Raw genomic sequence first — 17,161 nt, 5'->3', positions numbered from 1 at the left:
GTTTAGAGAACATTGTATAGTGGTCTCAAACTGCAGCCCTCCATCTGTTGCAAAACTACATATTCCAGCATGCACAAACAACTGTCTGGGCATGCTGGGAGTTGTAGTTTTGCAACATCTGGAGGGCTACAGTCTCAGACTGTAGCCCTCCAGATGTTGCTAGGCAACTTACTGGCTTCCGTAGGATCCAGATTCTTCCGCACGACATCGCTGCCCGCCGATCTCCGTCGCCCACAGCCTCTGGATGGGTAAGTGGATCTTCGGCGCCTGTTCCCCTTCGGTTTCGCCGTCTCCCTTATATTCCGGGTCACCGGGTCACCATAGACCCGTATAACCCGCAAATTGCAACTGTGAATTCACTTGTGATTTGCACCGATTGCCGACGGGGGGGGGGGTCTAATGACCCCCCTGGGCATTTGCACGGGGTGCCTGCTGATCGATATCAGCAGTCTCCCCGATCCAGTCACCGCCATGCGCGTGGCGGGGACCGAAATTCCCACGGGCGAATGGATACGCCCTTCGTCCTTAAGTACAAGGACGCAAGGGCGTATGCATATGCCCTTTGTCCCCAACAGGTTAAGGAACCAAGACGTACCGGTACGTCATGAGTCCACTCCCGATCTATAACGCGGGGCCACGGCACGCACCCGTGGCTAATAGCGCGGCATTGATCGCGGTGCCACGAGCGATTAACCCAGGTAGGGATCCTCCAGCTGTCATGTAAGCTGTTCGGGATGCCGCGATTTCGCCGCGGCGATCCCGAACAGCCCCCTGAGCCAACCGACATTGTTTTACATTCACTTTAGATGCAGCGTTCAACTTAGAACGCCGCGTCTAAAGTGAATGTAAAACCGTGTCGGTTGGCTCAGGGGGCTGTGCGGGATCGCCGCGGCGAAATCGCGGCATCCCCAACAGCTTACATGACAACCGGAGGATCCCTTCCTGCCTCCATGCTGTCCGATCGCCAAATGACTGCTCAGTGCCTGAGATCCAGGCATGAGCAGTCAAGCGGCAAAATCATCGATCACTGGTTTACTATGAGAAACCAGTGATCAATATTAAAGATCAGTGTGTGAGCAGTGTTATAGGTCCCTATGGGAGCTATAACACTGCAAAAAAAAAGTGAAAAAAAAAAAGTGAATAAAGATCATTTAACACCTCCCCTAGTTTGAATCACCCCCCTTTTCCGATTAAAAAAAGAAAACTGTGTAAATAAAAATAAACATATGTGGTATTTGCCACGTGCGGAAATGTCCGAATTATAAAAATATATATCGTTAATTAAACCAACCGGTCAATGGCATACGCGCAAAAAATTCCAAAGTCCAAAATAGTGCATTTTTGATCACTTTTTATATCATGAAAAAATGAATAAAAAGCGATCAATAAGTCCTATCAATGCAAAAATGGTACCGCTGAAAACTTCAGATCATGTCGAAAAAAAAAAAAAGTTATAGGGGTCAGAAGATGACAATTTTAACCTCTTAAGGACGCAGGGCGTATGGATACGCCCTGCATTCCGAGTCCTTAAGGACGCAGGGCGTATCCATACGCCCGTGGGAATTCCGGTCCCCACTGCTAGCCGGTTGGGGACCGGAGCCGGATGCCTGCTGAAATCGTTCAGCAGGCATCCCGGCATATCGCCCAGGGGGGTCATTATGCCCCCCCATGTCGGCGATTGCCGCAGATCGCTGGACAATTCAGTCCAGCGATCTGCGGCGATTCCGGGTCAATCGGGTCTCCAGTGACCCGGTGACCCGGAATTACTGGCTGTTCAGAGACTGCCCCGAACAGCCAGAGCCTGCAGGGGTGTGGTGGCACTGGTGCCACCTCACGATCGCCCTGATTCGTCGGCCGGATTACCGGCCGACCAATCAGGGCACCTGCTGCGGGTGTCACTCCCGCACCCGCTCCGCCCCTCTTCCGGAGGGGGTGAGCGGGTGCGGGAAGACAACCCCGGGTGCTGGGGACCCCGATCCCCGGCGTCCCTGTTGGGATCGGGGCCCCAGGAGCGACGGCGGCGAGGGACTTTCCTGCGATGAAGCAGCAGCAGGAGGTGAGTGACAGCCTCCTGCTGTTGCTTAGCAACAGCTCCCAGCATGCAAAAAGGGCATGCTGGGAGCTGTAGTTATGCAACAGCAGGAGGCAGACCACCACAACTCCCAGCTTTCCCTTATGGGCATGCTGGGACTTATGGTTTTGCAACAGCTGGAGGCACATTTTTTCTATGGAAAAGTGTACCTTCAGCTGTTGTATAACTACAACTCCCAGCTTGCACAAACAGCTAAAGTGCATGCTGGGAGTTGTAGTGGTGCATCTGCTGGTTGCATAACTACAACTCCCAGCATGCCGTTGGCTGTCGGTGACTGCTGAGAGTTGTAGTTTTGCAACAGCTGAAGGCACACTGGTTGTGAAACTTAGAGTTTTTTTTTTTTTTACCTAACTCAGTGTTTGACGACCGGTGTGCCTCCAGCTGTTGCAAACTACAACTCCCAGCAGTCATCTTACACCATGCACCGTACATGCTGGGAGTTGTAGTTTTGCAACAGCTGGAGGCACACTGGTTTTGAAACACTGAGTAAGGTCACAAACTCTGTGATACATAACCAGTGTGCCTACAGCTGTTGCAAAACTAAAACTCTCAGCATGTACAGTCTGTCAGCGCATGCTGGGAGTTGTAGTTTTGCAACAGCTGGATGTCCCCCCCAATGTGAATGTACAGGGTACACTCACATGGGCGGAGGCTTACAGTAAGTATCGGGCTGCAAGTTTGAGCTGCAGCAAATTTTCTGCAACAGCTCAAACTGCCAGCGAGAAACTACTGTGAACCCCCGCCCGTGCGACTGTACCCTAAAAACACTACACTACACTAACAAAAAATAAAATAAAAAGTAAAAAACTTTATTTCATTTTTGGAGGGGGATTCGCAAGGGCCCTGCGTTGCCCCCCTCCAGCTCACATCTACCCTTTTTGTATTTTATCACATTTTTTCATTAAATTGATATCATTTTTACTCTATGGTCTAATCTCTTTTTTGCTCACCTCTATTATCTGATTTCCACCTCTTCCCATTTCCCCTCCCCTCTCCCTTCTCCTCTTCGCACCCCCCTCCCTCCCCCCCCCCCTCACTAGATCACTTGAGGACTGTTACCTTATTTTTCATACTTCGGCCGACATTTATCAAGGAGTTTACACCTTTATTTCTCTGTACAAAAGGCGCTATTTTGGCGCACTGTGTGTTATTTTGTGCCTTTTGATGGTAGAATATTTTAGTCATTCCAGATGTTTTGGAGTAGCAGTACACGCTTTTCAATTCAGCATATGCCATGGACTGAATTTTTTGAACTGCGCCTTTTTGTAAAAAGGCACAAAAAAGGCGCAAAGCCACTGAAAAGTGTCTAAAACTACACCATCCCAGACCTGGCGTAGCTTTTTGGTGTATGTGAAGAGAGAAATTTCAGAAAATGTTTACCTGCACAAAATTTTTCAAATGCTCTGTGAACATTTAATACATTTGGTGCTCCTACACATTATCAGCACACAAAAAAAGGGTGTAAAATGCTTCACTTACACCTACAATAATAAATGTGGGCCTTCGTGTTTTTAGCCAAGCAGCTTGTTATTAGATGCTATTCAGTTAACCTCGGTTATCTAATTTTCTACCTAGTCAAGCTGCACAATCCCCCTGTTACACTAAAAAAAGGAAATTAAAGCTTTAAAAAAAAATGGCTTCTAGCCCAAAAAGCCCTGTGCCCAAAAAAAAAAAATATGTTTACCTAATCAGTGGTGTGCACACTGATTAGTGCTTGGTAGTGGCAGGGGGTGCAGAAGTCAGTGGGGGGTCGTGCCACTCAACCCAGAAGAGTGGCTGGTGGCACGTACACAGACCCCCACACAAAAAACCTGAAAGATAGAATAAAAAAAGCTGAAACCCCCCAAAAAGCACCTGCCTGTACCCAAAGAAAAACACTGATCAGTGATAAATCACTGACAGTGGTGGGGAAGGTCACACACACACAGGTACGGTCCATCCACACAGCACTAGCCTGCTGCTGGTGGCATGAACTGCCTAACAGGTGCAAAAATAAAATAAAAAAGTTGCTTATGATCCCCAAAAATGCGCCCGCACCACGTGCTATGGGACTGATCAGCGGTGGGTGGGCGATTAGCTAATGATGGCCGGCCACTCTTTTATGCAGAAGAGGGTCGGCCACACAGTTAGCAAAAAAATAAAAGGTCTGCACCCAAAAGAAATGCTGGGGCCGGACCACTGCAACCCTGTAGGGCTCGGGTCACACGGCTAAAGGTGCTGTGGACCCGCAGACACCTACAGATGGTGGTGCGCTGCAACACTGCCACCTCGCAGTACAGTACAGAAAGTGATTGGTGGTGTATATTACACCACTGATCACCTTCTTTTTCATGGTCATTGGGTAACCTGTGACCTGAATGACCCAGAATCGCTGCAGATCTGAATTCAGTTCTGATTCAACAGGCATCCCGGTCCTCTCCCCGCCTGGCGAGTGGCAGAGACCGGAAAACCGCAGGGCGTACCTGCTGTCCCTGCCCGGAGAGTGGTGGAGACTGGAAAACCGCAGGGCGTACCTGCTGTCCCCACCTGGCGAGTGGTGGAGACCAGAAAACCGCAGTCCTTAAGGCCTCGGAAACGGGGAAGTGCATGTACGCCCTGCGTCCTTAAGTGGTTAAAGAATGGGAAAAGGGGGGGTTATTCAAACAATTATTAGGAAGAGGTTAATTCAATTTTAATTTTCAATTAACTTTTTTTTTTACACTTTTTTTTTTCAGTTCCCATAGGGGGCTATAACATGCAATCTTATGATTGCATACACTGTTCAATGCTATGCCATAGCATATTATTGATCTGTGTTATCAGTGCTCTGCTGCTCTAGCCTGCCAAAACTGGCAAGAGCCTCAGTTTACCGTTTGGATGACAAGGAGGCAGGTAAGGGATGCCTTGCTTTCCCCTGTGCCGATCAGGACCCGCGAATGTCCCGATCGGCTGCACTGAGCTAACTGGCACCGTTAACACACACAAAGATAATTGTGGCATCTAAACGGTTAATGCCATTATCCATGGGTCCTGACTGCTCGTAGCAACCGGGACCCTACGGGTATAAAGCGTGCTCAGCTCGTGAGCACGCTTTAAAAACCAGTAACGGGGTACTAAAGACTGAGGGCGTACCCCTACACCCTTGGTCCTTAACATGTTAAGAAAAGCACTGTCTATGTGTTTTATAATTCAAAATATGTAAAAACAAATATCAGTCTCCTGAAGGACCCCATTCACTTAAAACAGGGATGTCGTGTTCAGTTCTCAAGATATGTTATGATGGTAAGAATACTGCTGTATCCAATGTGGCAGAGTTTGCTTTATTTGAGCTTCCAGCAAAAATATGAATGGAGCATAAGTCATGTTTTCCATCACTATCCTATCAGATCGGTATCCAAATTGCAGCCATATTTTATAACCCTTGAGTGGTTAAAGACAATATAATAACGCTCCTGAAATATCTATTTTAATAAAATCCTTTCAGTTGCTTATGTCTTACAGTGCCTGGTTGGCATATGCGTTATAACATCATCATGACAGGACTAAGCGACCAGTAACTACTGGAAGCAAATTCATAAAGACTTTTTGATTTTGACCAAAAAATAAAATGATGTGGAGCGTACTATTTGGTACATGGCTCCTGATAGCACAGTCCCTTGGATGCATACCCTGCAATAAAAGGGGTTTGGAGGCTCTTGAGAAATTGAAGATCTTTATTCAGGACCAGGTTCTGGTAGAAGAAACCGCCGACTATGTGACTATCAAAAATGTTGCAAACGCTGCCAAAAGGCAAATTGAACAATACTTGGAGGATGTGGGGACTCTGGGTAATTCATTATGATTTCTGTGAAAATTCAAAAAGGATGCATTATTAATAATGATTGTTCTGTATTTATATTCCAGATGAGTATGCCCTATCCGAAATAGGGTCCGAATATCAAATATCAGTCAATATCATCGTGGACTTGGACTCTACAGGTAATTGCTGAATTTTCAATGTAGATGAATAGAAATAAAATGGCTTTAGTTTGGGAGCAGAGGCTGATATATCTGTCACTTCTATTTATTCCAGGTGTGAATCTTCTCAATGACCTTGAACACCAGTTCAAAAGACTTGAGAAGATTGAGATTATTGTGCAGGAGGCAGAGAAACGTAAGTCTATACAGAACCAGTCTTGGGATGACATGGATAGCCTTCCCCTGTATGTTACAACTGATAAAGGGTTTCCCTCCCCCACAGATTTCCCCAAAATGTATATTAATGCATTTACAGATGTATCAGAGCTCAATTTGTCATTTACTTGCCACTTTTGTGACCCATGATATATATCAAAACTAACAAAAAGACCTGTACTTGTTTTTCCTGGCAACCACTCACAGCTGAGCATTAGAATGTTGACAGCTGAACAAAGAATGGTTGCCATGGCAGCGAGGTCAGTATTTTAGTTTGGTAGTTTAGATATGTAAGTGATATTGATGTAATACAATGGCTCAGATTTACTAATATAATTTGTTTTCCTATTTGGCATACCCATTACAAATTGTGCTTCATATATGTGTGATTCACCTTCTCACATATCATTACCAGAAACATGAAATAAAAAAATAAAGAAAACACAACAATCCTTCTGTGTCATTGGGCTGCTTGAGGCTGTGTTCACACGTTCAGGTTTTTAATGATTAAAATCAAAGCCAAAAACAGCTCATTTATGAAGGACACGTACAGAGGAGACAATGTATCTTCTCTTTTAAGATCCATTCCTGGCTTGTGGAATGTGGAAGGCTATGTGGAAATATAGCCTTATAGGCCAAAATAGTGTGCGGTAACACAGCCATAGCGTTGATATCAAGGCTGATGCAAGGATTTTTGCCACCCTAAGCAAAACCTCATTATGTCCCGTTCCCCCCCCCCCTAAAAAAAAAAAAAAAAAAACACTTTGGTCTAAAAAAATATATTTTGGCCGATGTGTAAGCATGGCCTTAGTAGGTTGTGTTCCCACATTTGTTTGTGAACGATATCACCATACAATGAATAACACCGCACTGTTAACACTGTGATGCTGTGGGGAGCCCGGGGTGTCAGTGCATGTGGGGTGCACATAGAAGATGCTGGGTAGCCCACCTGATTGAATAGTATGGGTGTCACTAATAGATTGTAAGGCAGCATAGTGCACTACACATTATCATGTAACTGCCACCCTGTGTATGCCTTATCTGTGTGCAACTATTATACTAGGAAAGTACCCCCCTCATGAATAGTAGGCGTGTGAGTGGTTATTCATCAGTATTTTACACCTGTGCGACCTCCCCTTATATAGCATTGTGGCTGACCTGCATCATTGTGGGAATAGGTGCCTAACCAGCCCTTGTACCAGTAACCAGTAAGTGTGGTGTTTTTTCTGTAATTTTTTTGAGTGATTTTTGTCCCAAACATATTCACACCCTTTCCCCCTTCCTAACATGTGCCAGTGCCTCAATCTCCCACGCAACCTCTGAGGCAGTCTAAACAGGACAAATAAAAGACGTCCCTAGCATGCATCATCTGTGGAGTTGCCATCTTTATCTTGCAAAAAAATAACAGCCATGCTAATTTGCATATTTGATTAGATATGTGTGACATCAAAGGAAGAAATACATATGTGGGGGAAAATTTTGTCCTCTTCTGACCCTTATAATTTTTTTATTTGTTTGTATACAGTGCTGTATAAGGGCTAATTTTTGCACCGTGATCTGCAGTTTTAAACTGTGACATTTTTCATGTGACTTTTTGATCTCTTTTTATTACATATGGGAGTTGCAGATAGTTTCCAGCATGCCCTCACACAGCTCTGTAGCTACCCAAAACCAAAACTACAACTCCCAGCATGTTGCACTATATAGTAAAATAGTATTGGTTCCAGTGCAACATGTTGGGAATTGTAGCTTTGAGTCAGCTACAGAGCCATAGGTTGTGTCAAAGAATGTTGGAAGTTGCTGTTACTAGCTAATTACAATGCCCAGCATGCCTTGACACAGCCTAAAGCATCTGGTATCTTTGTCCTAGAAACTGCCACCTCACCCACTTTCCTTGACTCAAAATGTGCCAGAATGGTCCCCTGTGTACCACATGAGTTCACAGAGTAGAGAGGTGCAAACTCCCCCACCATTCTCTATGTTGGGGCCTTGTGAGTTCACAGCATTGCACATCTGTTGAATTTGGGGAGGGGAGGAAGTTAAACTAAAGCGGGGCTAAAAGTAAACTAAAATAGAAACAAAGATTTAGCTCACCACAGATAAGGTTCACTAGAGACACATCAGGGGGTAGGCTAGGAAGGCACGGAACCATGCAGAGGAGCCGGTACTCATAAGGAGCTTGTCCAGGAACAAAAAAATTGTGGAATTACAGCTCCCCTAAAAATTCAAACTTTAATAATGTCCATTAAAAATCTTGTGCTCAAAAACAAACATTTAAAAGCTAAATGAAACACTGACGCGTTTCGGTTTGTTAGAAAGCCTTAATCATGGCGATAGTCTCACTACAGCAATAGTGTCTGCTAAAGGACACAAATAAAGTTGAAAATGGAGGCCATTGGCATTGAGAGGGGGAGGGGAAATATCCGAGTGCTCTGCATACTGGAGATGAGTATGCCCCGGCAGAGGAAAAACAAAAAAAATCCTGCTTCCTGAGCGCAGCACCCTTATTCAATGTGCGCTCTAGGCTGGATTCTACATTGCCTATAGGTGGCATCGGCCTTTGTTTACATATGTGTATAGCTATAATATATAGTGCGTTTTACTAATATTCTGTTTTGTTATTAGTCATTTACATTTTTTTTTTATGTTCCATTTTTAGGGAGATGCCCTAACAAGAAAGGTGAGTTCTTATAGATATTTTTTCTATGAAAAAATTCTATATTTATTTTACAAGTGAGTTACACAGTAACAACTCATAGTAACTCACCATTTCTGGGACTGAGAATTACTAGTCACCTCAGTCGCTATTGGCAATTTAGACTGTTGTTTATAATTTTTTTCACTATTATAGTTTTTTCAGTTTAAGTATATGACAATGAAATATTAATATTCCTTTTTATGTTATTTTTCAGATTTTGACAACTGTGGTAAGTGGATTTTATATTTCTTATATAAATATTATAAAATAATTTTATAGGACCATGTTCACATGAACATTAACCATGTGGGTTTTTAAAGTAAAACAAGCACAATGATTTCAACATCAAAACCATGTCCTATCACTAAAAAAGCCCTGCTGCCATTGATCTCAATGAGGGATGTTTAACAATGAAGAAAAAAGAAGTGACATGTGGCCATCCAGTCCCGATCTTATGCACCCATTAGAATCAATAGCAAATTCAGGACAGGAACCCTCCCCGGTCTGACCAAAGTTTGGAGAAAGCTATGGTACAGTAAAGTAAATAACCCCTTAACGACGAGCGCCCTAAATGTACGTCCTGGTGCGGTGATACTTAACACACCAGGACGCACATTTACGTCCTAAGCATAACCGCGAGCATCGGAGCGATGCCCTGATCATGCGCGGCAGGTCCCGGCTGCTGATCGCAGCCAGGGACCCACCCGTAATGGTGGACATCCGTGATCCCATGGATGTCTGCCATTAACCCCTCAGATGCAGTGATCAATACAGATCACGGTATCTGCAGCATAGCGGTCACTAAAATGGATGATCGGATCGCCCGCAGCGCTGCCGCGGCGATCCGATCATCCAGCACGGCAGACGGAGGTCCCCTCACCTGGCTCCGCTGCCTTCCTGGCATCTTCTGCTCTGATCTGCCTTCCCGCAGACCAGAGCAGATGACCGATAATGCTGATCAGTGCTGTGTCCTATACATTGCACTGAACAGTATTAGCAATCGAGTGATTTCTAAAAATAGTCCCCTATGGGGACTATTAAAGTGTAAAAATAAAAGTAAAAAAAGTAAAAAAAAGAAAATAAAAAAAATGTGAAAACCCCCCTCCCCCAATAAAAATGTAACTTGTCCCATTTTCCCTATTTCACCCCCAAAAAGTGCTAAAAAATATTTTAAAAACAAATTTGGTATCGCCGCATGCGTAAATATCTGAACTATTAAAATAAAATGTTAATGATACCGTACGGTGAACGGCGTGAACGGAAAAATAAAAAAAAATATAAATAGATGCTTTTTTATTCCCAATTTTTTTTTTTATAAAAAATTGATTAAAAGTTCCATATAAGCAAATATGGTATCAATAAAAAGTAAAGATCACGGTCCAAAAAAGGAGCCCTCATACCGCCGCTTATACGGAAAAATGAAAAAGTTAAAGGTCTTCAAAATAGGGGGATTTTAAACATACTAATTTGGTTAAAAAGTTTGCGATTTTTCTTAAGCGCAACAGTAATAGAAAAGTATGTTATCATGGGTATCATTTTAATCGTATTGACCCAAAAATAAAGAACACAAGACATTTTTACCGTAAATTGTACGGCGGGAAAACAAAACCTTCCAAAATTAGCAAATTTGCCCAGAGCAAATTTGCCCATGTTAACATACCCTAACATAAGTTTTTTAAACAACTGCCTTTCCTCAGGTTTATTGGTCCAAACATTGACCAACTGCAGGACCTGTGAAAAGGAGAAGACCATTTGCGCTGGAGGATCTCCTGGAAATCAAGGTAAGGTTAATAGTAAAGTAAAATAATTGTAAGCTTCATAGTAAGACTCATAATAGTGGCCAGAATGACTACGATCGCATCATCATCAACCTTATTATTCCATAAGTCACTACTGTGCATGTACATAAGATTTGTATTAAAAGTTCACAGTGGTATCAGAATATGACTATTATACAGAAATACGCAGCTCTACATATCTGCTATACTCCTCTCTGTGAAAAAATAATCTAAAACCAGTAAATAGGAACTGCTGTTGACTGGCTGCCAATATTTATTTATAACAGAGGGCATCAGAAAAGGAACATGAGGAAAGTGAGAATAAACAGGCAGCTGTTTTGTTGGGGCACACTTGGGTTGTCTCTATCTTTAGTGCTGGCTACTTGGATGGTGTTATTTTAGACTACTGGCTGATACTTTATGGAGGTCACTATGGTCAGCAGTCTATGGGGACATTTGTGCTCAGTATAGAGGGTGCTATGTAGAGGACACTATATATAGAGGACATGTTTGGGAGAATATAAGCTGTGTTATTGGACAGGGGACATTAGCTTAGGTGGTGGGCTAATATGACATGTTATAGTTTTAGTATTGGAGTGCAGCTACAGACAAATAGTCACTTGTGACACCAGGGTAGCCTTAACCACCATGCTCCAATGTACAGCAGTTCTCCTGGGCCAAGCACTGGAGAATAACAACATCAGATGCAGGGTTATGGACAACTGCCTATACTGAGGTTCAAGATAACTGTTACAATCCCTTACAATGCAAATTGAAAGAGGGGAGATGCAGAGGAACTATTATACTTTAGACTTGAGACCACCCGCGCTGACTTGAGACTCACTGCAGTGCTTCCCGCCAGGCTTTGACTTTAGACTTTTGGACCAAGAGTTGCCTGGGGCTTTCTATCTCCTGCTATTGTATACTATTGTAGACTGAACCTGTGTGGAGGGGTACTTGCAGATGGTTGAAGGGTTTTGACTTTTCCACATGAACTCTTCAGGTTACTACAGACTCCTCCCCACTTCTCTCCACACTGCTTCTTCAGTTCTTCTCCTCAACAGAATATCTCCTCCCCCTACACTACTTAAAGCACAGGCTTGGGGGCATCCCATTGGGCATAAGGATCACATGGTTTTCTCTGCATGAGGAATGTTAAACATTTATTAAATGCAACATAATAAATACATTGGAAAACAAGATATGGCAAAATAGAGCACAATACAGCACCCTGAGCAGTGGGGCCCAACACAGGCACCTGAGGCAGCATTTACCTGACCGGGCCATGTCGTGTACTAGAGCACCACACTTACACTATGTAATATAAATCACAGGGCCTGGACACTGTGTATATCCTACTTCTATAGAAATGACAATATTGTGTCTGGATGATGTAATTTTTATATTATGTTTCCCTCTCTTCACAGAATACTTTGACAAGTGCACCTGCGTATGCACCCAGAACAAATGTTTCGGTAAATATCCACTTATATTTAGGAAGTAGAAAACATAGAACATAAAATCTAGTAAATTTTTGTACAATATTAAAAGGCTACATTGTAAAATGAGAAGAAAAAAATGGCAGTATAATGGGTAGCTGCAAATTTATACAAAGCTTCAGTTTTTTAACCCCTTAATGACCAATGACGTTTATACATACCGGGCGGCCCTCAGCTGACTCCTGTAGCTGAGGGCCACCAATAATAGCCAACATGCCGCAGGCGGCTATTAACCCTTTAGATCTAAAGGATTCACTGCTAAGGTAGCCGGATGGCTTACCTTTCTTTCCCTGTGATCCATGGCTCTTTGATTGATACAGCCCGGCTCTATGAATCAAGCGCAGAGCACACAGATCAATGCAGTTTTATGTAACTACATTGACTTGTATGCGGAATTTAATGATTCCTCCTAAAAGTCCCCTAAGTGACCAATAAAGTGAAAAAAAAAATGATAAAGGTTTAACCCACACATTAACCATTTCCATATAAAAATTTTAAATTTCCCCCCTTTCAAAATAAAAATAAACATACTTGGTATTGTGGCATGTGAAATTGTCCAAACTAGTAAAATGTAACATTATTTATACCGTACGGTGAACAGCGTAAAGGACAAAAAGTACCACACCCAAGAAAAGCCTTTTTTTTTAATCACATCATACCCCCAAAAAATGAAATAAAAAGCCAATTAAAAGTCTGATCAATGCCACAATGGTACTGATAAAAACCATGGATAACAGTGCAAAAATAGAGTCATCATAGAGCCCGGTAAAAAAAATAAAATAAAAGTAATAGTGGTCAGAAAATAGCAATTTAATTTTTATTTAATCTTTTCTAAAACGTTTAGAATTTTTTTAAATCAGTAAAACATAATGCAAACAATATAATTTGGGTATTGTTCTAATTGTGCCAACCTAAAGTATCAAGATTACATGTTGACCATATGATGAATAAAGTCCATGCACTTCCATAGATTTGTATAGAGGGGGCAGGGCATGATGTCACAACAGGGTGTGACATCACTGTCGCACATTCCGTGAGAAAAAATTTAGGCGCTAAACCCGACAAAAAGAGCCAGTATCATGTTAGTAAAAGATGGCCAATATGTTGGGTTTTTGTAAAAATGTCGGGAACACACCCCTTTTCTGTGACCATGCCTCTTTCGGGTGTTCTCAGTAAAATGGAGAGTTAGTCGGGTTTTTCTCAATTCTGGAGCAAAATCTGGTGCAAAATCTGGTGCAAACAGAATTTCTGGCGCAAAGTGCACAACCCGACAAAACATGTCAGGTTTGCATAAAAAAATGAGAGCCAATGTGTGAACTTTCTGAACCCAGGGGTAATCTGGGTTCAGAAAGTTATACAGATTTTTAATTTACCTCTATATAAACATCTTAATCCCTCCAGTACTTATCAGCTGCTGTATACTACAGAGGAAGTTGTATTGTTCTTTTCTGTCTGACCACAATGCTCTCTGCTGACACCTCTGTCCATGTCAGGAACTGTCCAGAGCAGGAACAAATCCCCATAGCAAGCATCCCCTGCTCTGGACAGTTCCTGACATAGACAGAGGTGTCAGCAGAGAGCACTGTGGTCAAAAAGAAAAAAAAAATTAAAACTAGAAGGAACTTTGTAGTATACAGCAGCTGATAAGTACTGGAAGATTAAGATTTTTAAATAGAAGGAGGTTACAAATCTGTTTAACTTTCTGGCACCAGTTGATTTAAAAAAAAATTGTTTTACACCGGAGTACCCCTTCAATATTCAGTACCCTGCTAATAGTCCATAGTATTTGGCAGAAAATCTTGCTGAACCAGAAGGACATTTACTTTACTATACCTCTAAAATGGTGCCATAAGCAGAATAGAAGCCTCATTCATGGCGGCCTGTGTTTTGTCCATGTGACAGAGGGGTGATACCCATCACCCCTTTATCAGGAGATTGATTCTAAGGAAAAATTCTACAGAGACTTTAATACTCGCATCACACTTTACTTTCTTTTTTTATCAGATTTAAAGTCCGAAGATGAATGCACTCCGTGCAAAGATATGACATCACATCTTGCAGAGGTTATAGACTGTGGAGGTAAGTAGATAGTATAAAATAAACCAGTCACTAGCATATACAATGTAAAGGCATCTCTCTGTAATGACAGACAGATGTAGTCCCATGTAAGGAACTCCAGCACATTCATACTCTATGATAGTATATATATATATATATATATATATATATATATATATATATATATATATATATGAAAGTGCAGAGACAGACTAGCTACAAAATTATGACTATAATATTTCATGTCACTTTTTAGAGAGAAATATTACAGTTACAGAAGATCACGATGTTCTCCTTGCCTGTAACTTAGAATGGTATCCGAGGCTTGAGGACGGATATACAAACACTTTCAGTAAGGTAAAAGCCATTAAAATTGTCAATAATATAGGTGTAAAGTAGAAAATTATTGTCATAAAAGGAGATATGTCATACAAAAAAAGGGGATAGGGTTTGGATCGCAGGGGGTCCCCACAATCTCCTGTACGGAGCCATGGCTCTCCCCTGGAACGGCGTGTCAGGACCCCTGCCCGAAGCGGAGGCGCCATGCCCCCTCCACATATGTCTATGAGAGAGCTGTTCGGCTATCTTCCGTTCTCCCATAGAGATATATAGAGGGGGCGTGGCAGACCCTGCTTTGGGCGTGGGTTGTGACTTGTCACTCCAGGGGAGAGCCGGGGCTCCATACAAGAGATTGTGGGGGACCCAGCACTTGGACCCCACGCAATCTAAAACTTATCCTCTATCCTGCGGATAGGGGATACATTTTTTTGTATGAGAGAATTTCAGCCTACCTACTGGAGAGGGGACAATGGTCACTTAGTGCCCCACTTCTAGGACCCCCACTTATAATAAGAATGAGGGTCCTGCACTCCCCATATGAATGGAGTGGGTTTTAAGGCATACAACAGAAATTGTATAAAGTTACAGCAAAACTCTATACATCTAGTTTATAAGCCATTGAGACATATCTGAAACACTCTTATTATCTCTCCAGACTACTCATCCTAGACGAAGGGTAACTGAGGATCCTTATATTGAGCTGAAAGAAATTCAGAAATATGAAGCTGGCCAATACATATGTACCACCATTCTTAATTCTGGTGTGCCAATCGCTAAATTTACTTATAACGTGAAAGGTAAGAGCACATTATTACGGACAATTTAATGGATTTTGGATTTAGTTCTGTTATACATGACTATAATATTATTTATAGTGTTACAGTTATTTAAGAAAATACCCATCTCTAGATATAGTCAGTAGAAGGGTATGGTAGCGGCCTTCACTCCCCAGTTTACTTCTTGCTACGACTTGTTGTAGGAGACAGGCCCCAGAGAATTAGGATCTCATACAATGAGATGAATTGAGGGGTGAAGCAGGGAGTGAAGAGCACTACCATGGGCTATATTTAGAGGCCGGTAAATTTAATAGTAAAACGGATTAAGGTTAAATGATAGCTGTTCTTTAATTATAAATTAAACTGGGTTCACACTGCATGATATTCGGTGTGTATTTTATTCTCTGAGCGGAGATTCCATCACTAGCTGGAGCTGATAATGAAGCTTGGCAATTATAGACAGGTGCATAGTATAAGGGGTGCAAAGGTAGTAGTCGCACCGGGGCCCTGATGCCTAAGGGGGCCCCAAAGCACGTATGCCCCATAAGAGACCAGTAGTATAATTGACACATGGGGCCCTGTTGCAGATTTTGAACCGGGGCCCAGAAGCTACAGATTACGCCTGTAGAAGTGTATTGGGCTTTCATTTGAGGCAGAAATTTTATCATGTGAATAGACCCTAAGACCTGTACAATTGTATTCAACCTGCAGCTCTATGTTTCATATGGTATGAAAAGCCTTTATGACCAATATTTTTATGTTATACTTTATTCTGATGGTTTGTACTATTAACACAATTTCTTTAATATTTAGTTGGCAGCGGATTAGGAGCAGTAACTGGAAAATACGAGCTTGTGCCAACACTTCCCGCAGAGACAGAGATGACAACCTCCGAGCCACTAGCTGAGGATCCCACACTTATGTTACCCGACATTGCAGCATATGTAGCTGGTGCCATCACCTTATCACTGTTCGCTGGCCTAGGGTTTGTAACACTTAGTAGTATTTACATTGCCATATAACAAAGGGATCAGTTATTCTAACTAACAGACATCCGCAGCTATACAGTACAAAAAAATCCATTTAATGATGTCTGCTCACACTCCACCCATTATCAAGGTGGTGGAATTTACATTTACATAATTTCTTAATTTTTTTTCTTTCAGTATCTTCATGTACTTAAGAAAAACAAAAAAGGCTAAGAATATCTCGCCAGTGTAAAGGCTTTAAGATCATGTGGCCACACAAAAAAAAATAAAGAAGAAAAAAAAGATGAAAAAAAAACCAAAGAAAAAATAAATAAAAAACCACAGAAAACTTAAAAAAATAAATGTTTCCTTCCCCCGAAGAAACCTTGTCTGTAGCATTTATTTGATTTAAACCGATATCTGCATGTATCTAAAACAGCCAACAATGAATTAGAACTACTAGGGGCAGCTGCCCTGGGCACTGCCATTCCTGGTGACCCTAAAGCAGCTAGCCCTTTAGCCCCATGCTAAAGCAGCTAGCCACTGCCGCCGGTCCAGAGAGGGCCGGCCCTGCCACTACACTGCGGCTCACTGTTCTAAAGCGGCGCCGTGGCCTTTAAAACAGTGAGCCTGCGGCATGGACTGACAGGGGACACCGCACAAGTGACGTTCCTCCGGAGACCCGCGCAGGAGGACGACACCGTCGTCACACATCAGTCTCAGCCGATGCAGGAAAGAGGAAACCACTGACGGCCAGGTGAGTGTGTCTGTAAGTGTATCTGTCTGTAGTGTGTGTCTGTA

At 42.6% G+C, this 17,161-nt stretch overlaps 1 protein-coding gene across 1 annotated transcript; it reads left to right on the top strand.

Moving 5' to 3' along the window:
* The first annotated feature begins 211 nt into the window (after window positions 1-211).
* On the top strand, window positions 212-16,729 carry LOC130303133 (uncharacterized). The gene is made up of 12 exons (XM_056551753.1): window positions 212-248; window positions 5,975-6,049; window positions 6,144-6,224; window positions 8,904-8,924; window positions 9,157-9,171; window positions 10,640-10,723; window positions 12,148-12,195; window positions 14,224-14,298; window positions 14,534-14,634; window positions 15,272-15,413; window positions 16,206-16,377; window positions 16,559-16,729. Exons 1-12 carry the CDS (start codon window positions 245-247, stop codon window positions 16,611-16,613), a joined length of 873 nt encoding a protein of 290 aa, XP_056407728.1. The 5' UTR covers window positions 212-244; the 3' UTR covers window positions 16,614-16,729.
* The last annotated feature ends 432 nt before the right edge of the window (window positions 16,730-17,161 follow it).

The sequence above is a fragment of the Hyla sarda genome, chromosome 1, assembly GCF_029499605.1.
Source record: "Hyla sarda isolate aHylSar1 chromosome 1, aHylSar1.hap1, whole genome shotgun sequence".
NCBI classification, from domain to species: Eukaryota; Metazoa; Chordata; class Amphibia; order Anura; family Hylidae; genus Hyla; species Hyla sarda.
Note: the sequence above shows the minus strand (reverse complement) of the source record. Positions and strands in the feature narration are given on the sequence as shown.

Excerpts from the sequence above, each read along its gene's own strand:
- LOC130303133 (XM_056551753.1), top strand. Across the intron at positions 14,299-14,533 it reads AGAGGTTATAGACTGTGGAG|AGAGAAATATTACAGTTACA; the intron begins GTAAGTAGATAG and ends GTCACTTTTTAG. Across the intron at positions 15,414-16,205 it reads ATTTACTTATAACGTGAAAG|TTGGCAGCGGATTAGGAGCA; the intron begins GTAAGAGCACAT and ends TTTAATATTTAG.